General features: G+C 36.6%; 1 protein-coding gene across 2 annotated transcripts in view; it reads right to left on the minus strand.

Moving 5' to 3' along the window:
• BRD1 (bromodomain containing 1) overlaps positions 1–18,550 on the minus strand; it is a 44,266-nt gene that overhangs the window by 20,019 nt on the left and 5,697 nt on the right. The window contains exons 3-7 of one of the 2 annotated variants that reach the window (XM_015818063.1): positions 15,691–15,822; positions 8,714–8,842; positions 6,604–6,916; positions 4,047–4,307; positions 213–317 (exon numbers count right to left, since the gene is read on the minus strand). In XM_015818063.1, coding sequence (XP_015673549.1) covers positions 213–317; positions 4,047–4,307; positions 6,604–6,916; positions 8,714–8,842; positions 15,691–15,822 — 940 coding nt within the window. Of the gene's footprint in view, positions 1–212; positions 702–4,046; positions 4,308–6,603; positions 6,917–8,713; positions 8,843–15,690; positions 15,823–18,550 lie in introns of both variants that reach the window. The other variant, XM_015818062.1, reaches the window with a different exon arrangement.

Consider the following 18,550-nt stretch of genomic DNA (forward strand, 5'->3'; position numbering starts at 1 on the left):
ACTGCAGACCAAAACAGATTTCAACTGCAGACCAAAAATCTACTGTACCAAAAGCAGAAGTAGACATAAAAGAAATAAAAGAAAATTAATCTGATAAAGATATACCAAGAAAATCACATTCTGTATTTATATTATTAATTTAGCATAAATGATTTAATATATTTAATAGTTATCTAGGTTACCTTCAAAAAGTAGTTAAAGCAAATGTTTACCTGTATCCAGACGCTTTACAGGGGACTCATCATCCAACTCAGAATCTCCACATGCACTCCTTGATCTTTTCCTGGGCTGCAGTAGTGTCTCCAACCTTGGAAGGACTACAGACAAAAAGGTTTTGGTCCCTAGCTGTGGAGAAGTTGGCTGGGTTTCAGTGTTCTTTGCAGACTTTGGGGGGCTTACACTTTTCGATTTGCAGAAGAGAATTGATGTACGTCTGTTTACATCAGTTGATGACTCAGCTACAGCAGAAACAGTCGACTCACTGAGATTACTGTCAAGTAAGTGTTCTGGAGTGTGTCCGTTTATTTCTTTCTGAATGGAAGTACTATACAATTCATTGTCAAATTTTACTCTTTTGTAAAACTTATTCTGCTCTGGATTGAGTTCTACTGGTTTGAGGGTTGGTGGCTCTGAATTAGTCTCCGAGTTTGAAGGAAGAGGTAATGCATCTGATGGTTCAAGTTTAGGGGGAGATTTATCTCCTGAAAAAATTAATAAAGTTTTTTTTTGAAAACTGATAATTGTAAGAGCTACTACATAAAACTTAGTATCAAATAGGTAGCCCGCAGTAAATATTGTTTGATACAAAGTAAAGCATCTCATGTATGTAAACTTTAAACAAACTATCTGTCCTAGTTAATGCCTAAATTTATGTGGGAATGATGTAAAAGTAAAAAAGAGTGGCTTTAATATTCAATGTCATTATTTGGGAATAGAAAGTCTCACTGGCACTAATATTATGAATTATTCTTGGTGTTATGGACTTCTTATGAATGATTTAAATGTTTAAATATTAGATTTATACTGAAGTATTTGTGTTTTATGCTGTTATAAAAGTACTTCTACTTCAGTAGAATGCACTGAATGAATATTTACCTTTTTCAACTGTTCTTAACTAAAATAATAGAGGTTAAATTAATGTATTTAGAAAGCAATATTATAATTATGATAAATTTTCACTTTGATTACATTAAAATACTTTGGAAGAAAACATTAAAATATTTCAGATAACTAATTCTTATCAATTTCTCTTTTATCTTTTATTTATTTATTTATTTATTTATTTATTTAAGTGATATTTTAGAGATTATTTTCAGAAGTTTTGTTATCAGGATTTTAGAATATTTTAGAATTTTCTTAGTTAAGTTTCCAAATACAGGTATTCCTCTCTACCTTTGGTCACTGGGACTGAGAACTTTATCACTAAGTGACCCATGCATAAGGTGTGACATTACATGACCATCTGACAGGAGTTCCAGCAATCCCAGTTCTCATTGTTAGGTGAATACCATGCAATCGTGTTGTACCACAGTCATGTGATTGCTATTTGCTATCTCCTGCCGGCTTCTCATTGACTTTGCTTGTTAGAAGTAGGTAGTAGATATCACAAATGGCAACCACATGATTGCAGGAATGCTACAATAGCCACAATTACAAGGATTCATCTTAAATCCCCCTCATTCAGTGCATCAAAATTTTGAGTGGATATTAAATGAAGACTACCTGTATTATATGCATGAAACTGTCTAGATAAAAACATAATCAAGGTAGTTATTTCTATAATTTTCTTGTTAATATCTCAGTCTAGCTATATTACTGTGGATGTTTTTTGCATAGACAACAAACCAAAAAATCCCCCCAAACAGTTTACAAAAGTTACTCTTCACATGGTATCTGCCCTATACATACTGATATTACTGATCAATTTAACCAAATTTACTATTGTACAATTTTATTAATAAATCTATTTGAATCCCAACTTCAGATGTCAACCTCTACGATAATTTGATTGAGAAAATAATTTCAGAGCACAGAAATTTTTTATGTCTTAACCTTTTTATTTTATTTTGCAGAGGCTTAAAAAGCCTCGACTATAACATTTCTTTTCACATTTAAATAATCAACCTGATTATTTTGAAAATTTATGTTTATAAAGGGGGATATTTACATTCCTGCCAATTGAATAATTGGCACTGGAAGATCAGGGACAGCTGATAGCTTATAAGTATATGGCCATGATCGATAATGATATTACTATCCAATACACCTTTAAGGAATACATATTTTAGAGAAATATTAGTAATGGTATCATCTGTGTGACAGAATAAGAAAGGCATAGCCATCTGAATCCCACCAAATTAATTATTGGCCATAATTTCCATACTATTCTGTATAGTGAACTATTTAGCCACCTTTATGCATATCTGTTTGATTTATTCTTATTGTTTCTATTCAAATAACACCATTCAAGTTGGAATATATTTAAGAGTAATTTTGAGCTTTAATCAACATACTTTAAGAAACTTGTGAAGTTTTTCTAAAGGGAAAAAACCTGGCCTTTTCTAATGAATTAGAATTTGTCACTTCTTTATTCATATGGTAATTCATTTTACTACTATGTGAACTGCAGTTATTATACTATTAATAATGGTTGCTATGTAGAAAGTCACCAGCAGCTTCAGCCTGAAAAAAACTAAACAAGGCTGCATGTATATATAGCTTTTTTTTTTTTAAAAAAAGTCTCATTTATCTTTTATTGTGCTAGAATGCAATTTGATCTGTACATGTTTATTCAAAACTGTGGTTTATACTTCACATACTATAATATTAAAAATAAAGGTCAAAGGGGAAAAATGTAACATCTTAATCTTTCTTCCTACTCTCCCCCCATTTGAAGATGAAAATCCTGAAAATTTGATAGAATATTAAAACAACCAAAAAACCCCTAGAGTGTAATCTTTTGTAAGACCATTCTTTTTACTCTATTTATATTGTATCAAAATTTTGATATAAGACAATCTATAGCATTCAATAATTCTGTGTATATTCTACCTAAAGGATGCTGGCTTGTTTATGACAGAGCTTAAAGGGTCTTTGTTACTTTTGTACTTCTGGTGCCTTTTGATCTAATTTGGAAAAAATAAATAGAATAGCTTTCCTGTTTCATGCACTACAATTTGCAAACACTGAAATTTTCACAATGTCAGTTGTTGTCAATTGTTAAATCTGGGAAGTATGAGGTTATAAAAAGGTCTTCTGGGAAAGAAATCTTGCATCTTCTATCTTTATGACTTAGAACAACAATTTGGATTTTTTTTTTAACCTGTTCACCTCTCCCATTAAACTGGCTATGACACCACCAACAACCTCTTGCAGATTATAAATTGCTTAGGAATCAACTTAATTTCCAAATATTTAGTACTGTGATTGTGTGTCTGTCTTGGATGTGTTTTCTTTTGCTTTCTACAACATCTAAGGTTTCTATTTACAATATTTTTCCTACATTTTAGAAATAAAATGCAAAGATATTGTTACAACATTTTGCATTTCAGTCTCCTCTAGTATTGAATGTATTTACAATTCTGCTTGTAGAAAACTAACATTTTGGAAACTGCACTCTTACATGTATTACCTGAGAGTAATCTCTACAAAAGAGAACAGATTTTTATTTTGAATAAAAATGCATGGAGTTGCTTTGCAAGTTTATTAAATGCATCAACAAATTTATGCTGAAGCGTTAAAGTAAATTTAGGTATTAATAGTGACCACTAAAATATTTCTACAATCTCCATTCCCCTCCCCTAAAAAGAATATGGGTTCAGAATTTACCACTTAAATATACTGTTTGAATCTGGGTAGGGAAAAATAGAAAAAAATTCATTTCAAGCTATATTTATGTAGTAACAAAAAAATACCCCTTATACACCTATTTAGAACTGTTTTGGACTTCTAAAACTTTACAACTAATAGTAAATTAGCTCTTCTATCCACCCCCAACCCTTTCCCTCTGAATGTACTATTATGATTTAAATCAAGATGTCTCTTACCTTCTTCCTCACTTTCGTGTTCCACCACTGCATTTTCTTCTTCAAAGCTTCCAATACCTGATTCAATTTGAGGGGGTTGATGATGTTGCTGACTTATCTTGCTGCGAATCAAGTTAATTTCCTTTTTTAGAAGCTTTGCTCGTTTGCTCCGAGACCCACTGGATTTCATTGCACAAGTGAGATCAAGTTTTTCTAACAATTCTTTCAGCTGCTCTTCCAAAGACATGTGCATTCTGTTGGCAGGATTCAGTAACCTATCCACTGAATTAAAACACAGGCATTTACAATACTTTTCTATAGTATGAGAAACAGCATGACTCTGCTGCACAATGATACTCAATAAAACAAAAGCTATTAGATTGCTATTTCAATGGACTTTCACTGCAAACACTAAAGCAGCATCTGACGTTAACGCAGAACCTTTAGTTCTATCCTAGTTCTTATTTTGAAACAGGAAATCTCCCTATGCCTTTGTTGAATGATTTTGCTGGCATAAAAACTGGATGGTATATATTTCAAATTCAATTCTTGGCACCTTAAGAACAGATAATACTGCCACTCAACAGGTAACTATGAGCTCATCTGGCAATCAACAATACATAAACTTGATATATTGGTTGCTAAACATTCTTCCAGCAGCAATCCAATATGGAGTATGGTATTACTAATGAGAGCATCACTTTTCCGAATCCATTTCACAGACAAGAATCACACTGCACATAGACTTTTACTCCTGAAGTACAGCACAAATAGTTGCCACTTACTCCATTGCAAGGTAAGAACTGATCAAATCTAACTTCTGCCTTAAAGTTAATGCTCAAATCAGCTTTTAATTTTAAGGAGCCAAAAATTGTTTTCTGTATCATTCATGCAGTTTATTCTTGTATCTCAAAGTACTAATTCAATGTTTTCAACTTGTGCCACGTGGTGTTTGAACACATAGGCTGTTATTCAAGACACTAAGCAGTCTCAAGTAAAGCCCGTCCTTCATTTTATTTTCATAGTGCAAAGTTCTATAGCAAGGGTGTCAAACTGCCCGCCCGCAGGCTGGTTGCATCATACGAAGGCCGCAGCCACCCCAGCTCCAGCAATGCAAAAAAAGTTGTGATACATCACGGCATGTCACATGACGTGGCAAGTTTGACACCCGTGTTCTATAACAATAAAAGACTTCAGCCATTCCATTAAAAGAAAATGCAATTAATTTGTGGAAGAGACATTTATATCCAATGTATATCCCTGAATTAGGTTGAACTTTATTCTAAAAATTATGAAACATTAACAACTTGGGAAGGGATTTATTTAATGATGCAGAACATAATTTATTTACTGAGAAAGGACTGGTGGAATAATGTAAGATGAATAAGGCAATCAATAATTCTTTGCAAATCTACTAAAATGTATTAGTGTGAGCTGCCATTATGCTTTTGTTTTCCATTAGTATTCAAGTAGGAATACATATTAACTGTATAAACAGTACAATGGTAAGATCCAAGGTTTGATTTAGCTTTGAACAAAAGAAATTTCTGAAACATCATTGCAAAGTAATTGATAAATTGTCACCATAGCAGTCCTAGAAAACAAACCACGTTTTCTAAAAGGACAAATTTAATACAAAATATAATAATACTTATCCTAATTAATGTGGTTCAATAGCTGAGTCCACTATTACATCATGTTGTCATAAAAATCTATGGGAAAGTTCAGCCCTACTTCCATCACTCCCAACTCCAGTTTCACAGTTATGTTGTTCCACTTCTGTTAAAGATATCACACTACCTCTACTTTGATCAAGAAGAGGAGGTTTTTAAGATCAACTGAAAGAAGTTCTTGTTCTAAGTTTTGCAATTCCTCTGTAAAGCTTGCTTTTCCTGCCTTGTGAATTTAGGTTTAGTAACTCTATATTAGAAGAATCTAGTGCATCCCTATTGCTTGCCCAATAAATATATTATGTAATTATTAAATTAAATTAAAAGCTTCTAAGTAAAAGTATCTGTAAAGTAAGGTACTCCATTTACTCCATTAATTGATCCACAACTGCCTACATCAATCATTCAAACCAGTTCGGGATATATACAGACATTATCTTCCAACAGAAAGAACAGTAAATAAATAAATATAAAGATGACAATATGGGAAGGAACAATAGGAAGGGAAGTAAGAGAGAATACAGGAAAAAGTAACAGACAATGAAGAAAACAGAGAGAAGTTATATTTAAGCATTAGAAAAAAGAATTCCATTCATGAAGTCTCTTCCAAGCAGCAATTCAAAGGCATATAACACAACATAACACATATATACTTCAAATACTGTCTCATCTTTTCCTTTTTTCTTATTAATAGTAGTCCATCCGCATAAATATTCAATTAATTTTAAAACAATTTGTGGTATAGGATTGTTGTTATGTAAAGTTAATTATATACAATTCTTGCTTAAGAATATAGAAGAACATGCCTAAAAGTGTTCATTTACTGTGTACAATATATACACAAAAATTTGTCTGTTTATACAAAAATGTGAAAATATTGCTGCAATAGTTGACATTTATTTCCTTACCATCTTCCCAGGTAAAAGGTGGAGGAGATTCAAGTTTAGGCCGTTCAGGTAAGTGCATTCCAGTTTCATTATTATATCCAATTGCTTCAGCATCTCTTCCAGCTTGTCTCAAAACAACACCTCCTTGATCTCTTAACCGCACAGCAGCCCTGTAGAATATTGTATCTTTTGCATTGTACTTCATACAGTTCTCAATAATAAGATTGAAATCTTCTTCAAACTCATTGAGATTTTTATAACCTTGGGCATCTAACCGTTTTCTCATAGTAGAAAAATCCATGGGATGTTTGATGTGATCCAAATAATCAGGAACCTGAAATACAGTTTTTAAATGGAAGACATGTAGATAATGCATGAAACCAAAACATGTGTTTTGCTCCACACACAGAAACACTGTAGCTCAGAAGTTAAGTCAGACCATTTTAGTGACTCTGTGTGTGTGGGGGGGGTCAATCCTGATGAACCAAACCCTGCAAGATGTCAATGGTTTTTACCAAGAGAAATATGAAGGGGTCTTACAAGGTTAACAGAACAAGGCCGATACAGTTTGTACTTATTGCATGTCTTCATCTTCCTGATCTGAGCACCTTACTCCAATCTTCCCTCCTCCTTAAGCTGTATGTTGCCATTCCTTCTGTGTCATCTAAATTCTAGGAGCGAATATTTAACTGATCAGCAACCCTCGCCAATAATCTCATGATTTCTTTTTCTTTATTTCTTTTTGTTGAATGTTACCACCAGAATAGCACTCTTGGTGCCACTCATGTCCAAATAGTCTGCCCACCTTTCCCATAATCATCCCATGCTTTCTCTTTCCTCCCTTAAAGTTTGCATGCTACATCAGTCCCCTAAAGATGATTAGGGGACTGGAGGCTAAAACATATAAGGAACGGTTGCTGGAATTGGGTATGTCTAGTTTAATGAAGAGAAGGACAAGGGGTGACATGATAACAGTGTTCCAATATCTCAGGGATTGCCACAAGGAAGAAGAAGTCAAGCTATTCTCCAAAGCACCTGAAGGCAAGACAAGAAGCAACAGATGGAAACTAATCAAAGAGAAAAGCAACTAGAATTAAGGAGAACAATTAATCAGTGGAACAACCTGTCTCCAGAAGCTGTGAATGCTCCAATACTGGAAGTTTTTAAGAAGAGACTGGACAGCCATTTGTCTGAAATGGTATAGGGTTTCCTGCCTGAGCAGGGGGTTGGACTAGATGACCTCTAAGAACCCTTCCAATGTTGTTGCACTTTGAATAACATACTAAAATTCAAAATATTGTTTTGAAAAGCTGCAACGGATTATTAGAAAATACTGAGAAAAACCAAAATGGCCTGATTTTATTGCAGTGCATTTTTTGACACTTAGAACTTGACTTTTGCATCTTATTCTAAGCATCCTATATTTAAATGCGTTTTTTAAAACCCTTAAAGTGAGTTTAACCTAATTAAGTTAACTTTAACATTTAAGCCTGGACTTCCAAGGAAGAAATAGTGAACAAAGCAACTTGGTTTGAAGCGAAGCAGATGACCATAATGGAATGAAGAGTCAACGAGTAGACTGCTTCTTTGTAATTCCTCTCCAGACAAGGAGAAAACTTGAGATTGTTAACAAGTGTTTGAAATAGTTGTTCTTCAGAAGGAAACCATAAGATAGCATTCTCTGGTGGGTTTAACACTCTCGAAGATATAGGAATTGTCATCTTGCTCAAACCATGGCTTGGTGCCTCAAAAGGGTTTTTTGCATATTTTTTTAAATCATTTTTTTGAATCTGCTTGTTAATTAGTTTTAAGCTATTAGAAACCTTTGGATTTTATAACACTTACCTTTAATCCATAGTGAAAGAAGTTTTAAATATAAATTTAAGGACTTTTTTTTATGGAATAAGCAGCAAAAGGGCAATTACAGGTAATCCTCAATTTATGATCATTGATGTAATGACTGTTCAAAGTTGTAATGGGATTGAAGAAAATGACTTATGACTGATTCTCGCATTTATGACTGTTGCAGCTTTCCCCGTGGTCAAATGATCGAAACAATGACAGATGTTATGTCTGTTACATTCTACTGCATCAATGAAATTTTCAGTATATCAGAAATGTTTCATTTTACCTCTTTAAGATTCACTGGTTGAGCAAATATACGAGCAGAATCCTTTTCCTGTAGCTGGTCCAGTACCGAACGCAATAATACAGTAAATGGAGTCAGTTGAAGTTCCATGGCAACCTGTTCGACTTTGATCTGCACAACGGAGGACAATTATCATCAAAATATGATCACTGGCTACTTTGCTGCTATAATAAATCACAATTAAAGTTCAAACCCATGAAAACTACACTTAGCGATAAATTCTACCGACTAATGAAAGAAACTTTCAGAATGAAATTATAGGCAGAAGGAATATCCATACATGCATAATTTTATAACAGCATAGGAAAACAGATAACAAATTGCAGAAATTACTTATTTAGCATTTACTTGGTCAGTTCAGACTTTAATTACGTGCATTGTAGTGCATTTGATCGTTTATCAAATCCAACTGTGGCATTTACTAATAAAGATTATTAAGCCTGATAGGAGGCAAACTGTGTATCTGACATGTAACTAAAATGCCCTCTTAAAAGATTCAATAAACATCACCATACTTAACTTTGGTATTGATTAAAAAGGAGAGATCTAATTTTTGTTTGTTTGGTTTTTAAAGCTATCAATTCTGAAACACAATTTAACAAAAATAACCATATAATAGCAATTATGTATTGAATATTCAGATGGTTCCCCTCCTTTCCCAGCAAATGATTATGTTTTCTACACTTAAAAAATAGAACTATAAACGATTTAGCAGATATGGTGATGCAGGCATCATTAATATATAGTATATGTTGATCAAAGAATTGTTATTCTTTCCTTCTTCTTTTGAGAATCGGTTATTAAAAAACAATATTTACTAAGCTTAATCAAAATTCAACTTTATTAGAATTATATATGTTAAAGCAAACTTAATTCTCCAAGTAGCAAGCCTTTATGTTGTACCACTCATACACAAGAGTGAATCCCTATATTTGCAGTAATGGGTAATACTATTGTTGGGGTAAGCAACATTATGCAAAATATAGAAAGGAAATAAGAAATAATAAGCAGAAGAAATACCAACATAATTATACTTCCTCATATCTTAATAACCTTGCAAACCATCCCTGAATCTATCAGGTCCAATACCAATTCATATATTGTTTTTATTTTGTTTTTTAAACTTATCTCTTCTGACCGTCTTGAGGATCTTATTAATTCCAGCCAACCATGACTTCTTTCCCCTTTCTCTTCAGCTAATTCACATTCTTAAATACATATATAAGTAGTTCTTGTTTAACAACTGCCTCAGACAGGGACCATTCATAATTATGATGGGGATGAAAAAGTAGCTTTGCAATCCTTGTCTAAATTTAGACCTTCACAGCATTCATCACATTTGCCATTATTGTCAGTTAGTACACATTGTCTTGTGCCTGACCCATTCCCCCTCCCCAAAGAGCAGAGAGATCACCTAAACAAGCTATCGCTACCTGACAATACAGCACATCCCTAAAAAGCACTAACTTCCTTAACTGGCTGGCAGTAACTGCCTGAAATTAACAATTATTCAGTTTTACACTAAAGGCTTTTGTTAGCTTCCTAGGCATTTGGTGTCTCCTAGTTGATTGGCTTCAATGTGTATTCCTCATTGTGTACTTGCTGTCTTCTAATTCAGTGCTTTTCAATCTTTTCACAGATTGTAACACTTTTAGGACATGCCAATATTCGAGTACCACCAGTGCTTAGCAAGGTGTCAAAAACATGATGACCCAAAAAAGAAAAAGTAAAAAAAGTACCGGTTTTAATTTCTTTGGTGGTGGTTCCTTTGCTGAATCACTTTCACTTTGCACTGACAAATGTATGACAAATTTATCCATATTTATTAATATGCACCACTACCTTGATGGTCGGGTCGCTGGTGGACCCTACTTTCTTCTCTCCCTCTCCTTGCTCTTCCTTTCCCAGCCTCTACTCCTTCGTTGATCCCTCTTGCTTGTCTCACAGAAGCCTCTTCTCCTTCTCTCTTTCTCCTCATTGCTTGTCTCACAGAAGCCTCTCTTCTTCTCCGTTCCCTTCTTTGTTTTTTTCTCTCCCTCTCCCGCCAAAACCTCCTTTTATATCCCTTCCCTTTCTCCCCTCCCTCCTTTTCTTCTCTTTCGAGTGTGCCACTCTCTGGGGCTCAGGGAGAGCTACAGCATGTCACTACCCCACTCCCTCATGCAGTCACCCACTCCCCTGCTGCCGATTGCACACAGCACTGATCAGCTGGAGCTGCACATGCCGATCCTGGGCCTTCAGCAGAGCCCCGGCAGCCCTGCAGCTCCAGCTGAATTTTTGCCCAAAGACTGCGTGTGGCTGCTGGCCATCCCTGATGGAAGGCTGAGTCAACCATGAGCCAGTCAGGATTGAGGGAATCGAAACTCTGGGCAATATGAGCAGAGTTAGCCTGCAATACTGCACTCTAACCACTGCGCCATCACAACTCTTAATAGCTTTGTGCCATATAGTATCAATATATGTATGTATGTGTGTGTATGTGTGTATAAAGTGTGTGTGTGTGTGCGTATAAAGGTTATCTATTACCTTTTTCTGAGTAATTTTTTAAAAATATTCATTTACAAAACTTTGTTGAAGGTGAAGGTGAGGTTACAGCATTTGTTTTACATGAAGACTTCAGAGTCTTAGATTTAGATTCAGAATTTTAATGAGACTAAAAACATAGAACTGTTCAGACACAAACACAAATAGAAAGAATAAATGGATTTCTAAAAAAAAAAGAATTTTGTGCTATTTTTAAAAAAACCAAAAGGATGGTGAATATTAGAGAAAATTGCTGCCACAATAATTTGCCTATTTTTTATTTACATTTAATCAAGGTTCGCAGCAATTTAAGCTAATTTTGGGGAGACTTAAATTTATCAAATTTTCTCCATAATAAAATGAACAATTCACCTATTTCTTTCCAATTAGTTAGTTCATAGTAATCAGAAAATCTGTACAGACACTGGTAAAGCAAAATATAGCTCACCAAAATACATGTAAACTGAGACTGACAGCCTATTTGAACAACTCTATAGAACTTGTGCTTGGGCAGAATGAGTATCATAGCAGTATATTTGCTGTATTAGAAGACATGGGACAGAGAAATTGGAAAGCCTCAATAAATTATAAAGACATTTTCCAAATTCCTGAAGTCAGGGCAAAGGCTTATGTTTCTTTATAGCTCCAAACCTAGAAATAATTAATGAATTGTGTTTTATAAATAAGATAATTGCTTCAGAAATGCAAAAGTACATAAGCCTTTCTTTGATGGGCTTATTCCTCCCTATTATGATTATTACTAGTACTCAGACTTTGAAAATATGGTAATTAGATATACCATGTTTCTCCGAAAATAAGAGATAGTCTTTTTTTTTTTGCCTCCAAGAGGCACCAGGTCTTATTTTCGGGGTTCCGGATCGCGACGCCAGCGGACGCATGGGGAGAGCCCCCTCTCTGCCATCCGGTTTTCCTTCTTCGGAAGACCCTGGAAAGGGTCGAAAGTCGCCCTGGAGGGGTGACCACCATTGAGGAGGACCCTCGCACCAGCTGAAAGCCAAAATTACAACTAAGCACAATAAAGTACCGTGGAGGATTTGGGTGAGACCCTTCCTTACCTCTCTTTTACCCTAAGCACTTTCCTGTGAAAGCCTCCTGAAACTTCTCCCCTGCTCTTAATATAGCGGCATTTGCCTACTATGGTAATTTAACTCTTGAAAAGAAAAGAATAACTAATCTCAACAACTAAGTAACTGGATTTTTATTTTTGGAATACTTTGGGGTCCCAAAAGGTTCCTATTATAGAGACGTATCATTTTATCTATTTATTAACTCTTTAAAAAATATCTTATTTTCCTTTTTCTAACTGGAATAAAAACCTAATGGGCGTCTGGAAAAAGAATTCATAGCCTGTGGGGACATCTTGTGGTGAAGCCTGGTACAGCAACTGATTTTTTTCTCCCTGTAAGGCCTGTTGACTCCCTTGATTTGCCCTTCACATTATGTAAAAAAAGATAAGAGTTGGAAACAGCTGGGTGGCGGAAACAACTTCTAGAAATTGTGGAGGTGGACACTGGACTCTTACTAAGCATAGCCTCCACTAAAAGACTATCTCTAACCACTTACCAACAACTTAACTATAAACTGATACTTGAAAAAAATCCTTGAAGCCACTGAGTTAATGAATTCCAGAGTGAAAGCCAAAGATGTTACCCCAAAACTACAAATTGAACTCCAGACGCCAACTGATCAACTTACAAGCCAAAAAACAACAGAAGAGGAACAAATTAATACTAAAGAGGATTCTACACAACAAGACGCACAACTTATTGAGAACTTTGATAACCAAATATTGATTTCAACTAAAGTACCTGTAACTCCAAAAGCAACAGGAACTGAACAACAAACACAACACATTGAGAACCTAGACAATCAATTAACAACTACAACACTGGACATGACTTTCTACTCTAGTCAGACGAAATTGGAAGAAGACGACGACCAGACTGAACTGACGATAAACACTTTAAACCAAACATGGAGATTGGAATTATTAGGCCAACAACCTAATAACTACAAAGGGGCCAGTTCCTTCGAAAAATTGATAACTGGCTGTTCTCCCTTGGTTCAAACAATATGTATAGGAATGAAGGGAGACCTGTTTGAGGACTTAAAGGCACTGGTATGGAAACCTGCCTGGCAAAAAAAGAAAGGCAGAGTTAGATTTAAAAATGGGACTTTTTCCATTTGTCTTTTTTTTTTTCTCTTCTCCTTCTCCTCTTTAATTGATGATGGAATAGCTTAAAATTGTATTTAACGGGTTAAGGAAATTTTTAGAGATATTGATCGATTTAATATTTAGGACCTAGATTTATAATGGAAATGAAAATTGTTAGATTATAGTTTTGAATTGTAATATGGAAATGGGTTTTTGACAGAAAGATATTTTATTAGCAAATGAGGAGCTATCAGGACGAGAAATAAATATATTTGTGAAATAAAGTAAGAATTTAATTTTCGGAATAATATGTGTATTCTACACACAACAATTATTTGGTAATGAAATGAGGGAAATTAGGGTTACCCGAAGTTTAATTATTCTGATTATTAATGGCTAAATTGGAACATGGTAATTGGAATTAAGTAAAACTTAAAAAACAGGATTTGGATATGTATAACTTAAATTTTACTGATAAATGTGTAGCGGGGCTATCTGAGAGTGTTTGCAGGAGCTCGGTTGGGAAGGGAGAGATTGGGACAGCTGATGCTGGCTTTGGGTGTGGCCGGCGTGGGCAGAAGAAAAAGATAGAAAAGCGAAGGAAAGAAAAGGGATGGGGTGGCTGTTGCAGTTCGTCAGGTGAAGGTAAAGAGGGAGTGGAAGTTTTATTTGCTTTTCTTCGTAAGGAGGATATTTTAAACGGAGGCGAGAGAGTGGAATTTTTATTGCTTTCCATCGTAAGGAGGATATCTCAAATGGAGGCAATGGGGAGTGTGTAGAAAGGAGCTGGCTGAGGCTCCTAGCCTTGGATTTTAATAGTAAAGATGAGGGGGGAGGGCTCTGACGCCGAGACCTGACTGAGAAGAAGCAACAGAAGGAGAGGAGAGACTAATGGTGGCTACTGTTGCTGCGAAGCCTGGAGGCTATTTGGACTGTGACTATTGTTGCTGGTACAAGTCTTAGACTTTATGGGGGAGTTGCCCTGGGGGTCGAGCTATTGCTACAGCACACTGACTGTTGTTGTTTCTACTACTGTCTGGAGCCGGGGTTTTCCTCCATCCCACTTGACTCTGAACGACCGCTGAGGAATCCTTAATTATTGCTGCTATAACGGCCTTGGGCTGTTGGATACCATCATAGCATTGACTATCAGGGCTGGTTATTTTCATTCCTGGGAGCCCCTCCTTGACGACAAGAGCCTGCTACCTCCTAACTCTACATGAGCTCCGGTTGGAAGAGACATCTTGCCAACCCCTAGAGAACTACGGCAGGGCTTGACGAAGGGGGACAGGGCTGGGAGGGCCTGGGCTTTTGCGGCCTCTGAGGAGGAAACGCTACAAATGTATTGATTGAGCCCTATCTAAAAATGTATTAACTTGAATATGATATAAAAATTAAGGGAAATAGAGAGGGAACTTTTAATCAGGTAACCTGAGATATATATGAATGATTCTGTTATTGGATTTTTTATTACGCTATCACCACGCTGCTTCCTAATCACTTGGATGTAAAAATTGAAAACTTAGTAAAACTTTTTTTTTTAAAAAAAGACACGGTCCTATTTATTTTATTTTATTTTGCCTCCAAAAGAGGCATCAGGTCTTATTTTCAGGGAATGTCTTTTCCATGGTCTCACCTCGCGGCAGCGGCACCAACAGCCCCACCCAGCCAGCCCACTTCTGCAGCTGAAGGAAATGCCTCTGCAGCTGAGAATGGAGCTCCAGACTGATGCGTGCAGCGGCCCTCGGCCTGCATTTTCCCGACAGAGGCCTTCCAGAGAGGCCTCTGTAGCCGAGAACCAAGTACAGATTGAATCTGTAGCTCGGTTCTAGATTGCAGAGGCCTTTCCAGAAGGCTTCCGATGGCGAAATGCAGGCCACGGGGAATCCGGAGTTCCATTCTCAACTGCAGAGGCCTTTGTGGAGGCCTCTGATGGTGAAATGAAGGCCAGGGTGTGTGTGTGCATGTGCTGCAGAAGAAGTGGTTTGGCGAGGCGAGGTAGGTGTCAATTCATGGGAGGCCTGGCTGCAACGGTAAGCAGGTGCAGGGTGCGTGGGGCAGCTCCCTATTGCTGTCCCTTCTTTCCACAATCTTAGAGGATGTCATTAATCCTCACTACAGTGCTTGCTATTAGTATAGATATTTTGTAAAAGGGAAAATAAAATCTCTCCCATTACAGGAAAAACAGCCCTATCATTTCTATTCACTACGTGAAACTTAAGGTATGTAAACTCAGACAAAATCATCAACAGCTTTATACCTGTTCTCTTTTTAATTTTTCTCGTTTTCGTATAAGCTCTATCAACAACCGTGCTCTTTCAAGATCATGACGGAGTCTTTGCCAGTACTTCAATTTCTCTTTTAAGGCTTGTGTTTCTTCATCATCTTCCCTCTTAAGAAAGAAAGAAAAATCATGTATTTGTTAATTTAATTGTAACATTAAGTAGCTAGTTACTCTATTGCAAAAACAACTGTTAGTACATTTTGCCTGTAGTACAAAATTATTGGCAATTGAAATATTTTTTCTTCATGTAAAACAAGGCATCTCAATTTACACTTTTTATTGTATTCATATATTTTGCTCCTTGTGTAAAATATACCATGTTTCCCCAAAAATAAGACCCAATTGGAAAATAAGCCCTAGCATGATTTTTAGAATGTCATAATATAAGCCCGCCCCCCCAAATAAGCCCCAGTTATGATCGTCAGCCAGACAGATGCATTTAGTACCATATTTTCCCCAAAGTAAGACCTAACCAGAAAATAAGCCCTAATATGTCCTTTGGAGCAAAAATTAATATAAGACCCGGTTTTATTTTAGGGGAAACACAATAAGAACTCATTCATAATGACTTCCAGTGATGCTTGTAGCACCACGGGTGCAGAGGAAAGAAGCTCCGTTTCCCACTCCCGAATTCTACCCGCTGGGGGGTCCAAAAGCATCGAAAGTCGCCCTGTAAAGGCAATGGACCAAATGGCGAAATCTTTGTAGATCGCGGGTTAGCGGTAGCTGACTCGCTTGATCCAAGGAAGCCTTCGGGACCGGCAGGAAGGCTGACCGCACCCATGCTGTCAGCCATAAGCTGCTGATTGCTGGAAGAAAACGATTACAATCAAGTGGAAAGCAAAACAGCTGATCTGGGTGAGACTATTTTCCTTATCTCTCTGACCCTGGAAAAAAGCTTCCGAAAAGCAAGAAATCCCCAAAGCTATGGGGGGGGGGGACTTTTCTTTTACTCCTCCCTGCTCACATGGAGAGGGAGTGGGCCTCACTCTGACCTACGCACTTTGCCCTCCTGCACCCCCTATGAGCAACCTGGCCAAGGAGAGTGGGCACATCAGTAGCAGCAGCCTTCACAAGGAGATAAGCGCAGCCAGGCGCCCCCTTGGGGAAGTGGGGATGGACTGGGTTGGGCTGCAGGGTCCTGGTGCCCCAGGAGCTCAAGGGCTGGGCTAGGTGCTTGCCTTCCACTGCCCATGGCTCTGGGCAACCCACGTCAGTGGACAAGAGAGATGGCGAGACTCCTCCAGGGGACCATGCCCTGGTGCCCACCCCAGTCCCACCTCCCTCCACCGGAAACCCCCGGATCCCCCCCACAGGAGCCCTGTGACCTGAGCGACATTGAGCTGGCCACCACTCCCCCCCTCGGCCACTGACTTTGCTTGTCAAAAGGTTGCAAAAGGGGATCACATGACCCTGGGACATTGTGACTGTCATAAATATGAATCAGTTGCCAAGCATCCGAATATAAATCACATGACCCTGGGGATGCTGCAACAGTCAGAAGTGTGAAAAATGGTCATGTCACTTTTTTCAATGCCGTTGTAACTTCGAACAGTCACTAAGCAAACTGTTGTAAGTCAAGGATTACCTGTACTTTATCATTTTGGGGGGGAGGGTCATCAAGTTTTTGACACCTTGCTAGGTGACTGGTGGTACTCGAATATTGCCATATCCTAAAAGTGGTACAATCTGTGAAAAGGTTGAAAAACCCTGTTCTAGAGTACTATGAAATTCACCCAGGGAAACAGATGGTGTTAATATTTCTTGATGCATAGAAAGCGTTTGATAACGTAAACTGGCAATTTATGTTTCAGCAATTAGAGAAAACTTTATAAATGTAATCAAAACTATTATAAACAAAAAGCCAAAATAATTGTAAATGAAGATTTTACAGAAAACTTTGATATCAAAAAAGACACAAGACAGGGATGTCCACTATCTCTATTATTATTTATACTAACACTGGAAGTATTGAATAGAAACATCAGACAAGATATAGAAATTAAAGGACTGGAGATAAAAGATGAAAAATATAAATTACAAGCATTTGCAGATGACTTGGTTTTTATATTGGAAGAACCACTTGAAACAAGCACTAAACCTATGGAGAAAATAAGAAAAATTTGGAGAAGTGGCAGGATTGAAAATAAACAGAGAAAAGACTAAAGTGCTAACTAAAAATCTAACAGAAAAACAAAAAACCAACTAGCAAAAAACAACAACAACAAATCTTCAAATAGTTAAAAAAGTTAAAATATTTGGGAATTTATTTAACAGCAAGATGTGCAACAATAAAAGACAATTATGCAAGATTGCTAAAACAAATAAAACTGGATTTGGAAAAGTGGAAAATTTTACAACTTTCAATGCTGGGGAAAATAGCAACAGTGAAAATGAATATCTTACCGAAAATACTCTTTCTATTCCAAACGATACCTGTAAGACTGGAAAAAGCCTTTTTTGATGAACTAAACACAACAATACTGAAATTTATCTGGCAAGGGAAAAAAGCTAGAATCAGACAGAAAATGTTACAAGAAGCAAAAGTAAGTGGAGGATTTGGATTGCCAGACTGGATGTTATACTACCAAGCAACTATATTAACATGGCTTAAAGAGTGGATAATGCTCAGAGATAAAAGACTATTATACCTAGAGGGGCATGACCTACAAATTGATTGGCATGCCTTTCTGTGGTATGGGAAGAATAAAATTAATAGATAGTTTCAAAACCACTTTATAAGAAATGCACTTCTTTTAGAATGGAAAAAAATAAAAGCGAGAATTTATATCAAAATACCTGGATGGCTTTCAACAATGGAAGCATTTGCTTATCC

Source organism: Protobothrops mucrosquamatus, unplaced genomic scaffold (assembly GCF_001527695.2).
Source record: "Protobothrops mucrosquamatus isolate PMUCROS unplaced genomic scaffold, P.Mucros_1.0 scaffold672, whole genome shotgun sequence".
Classification (NCBI taxonomy): Eukaryota; Metazoa; Chordata; class Lepidosauria; order Squamata; family Viperidae; genus Protobothrops; species Protobothrops mucrosquamatus.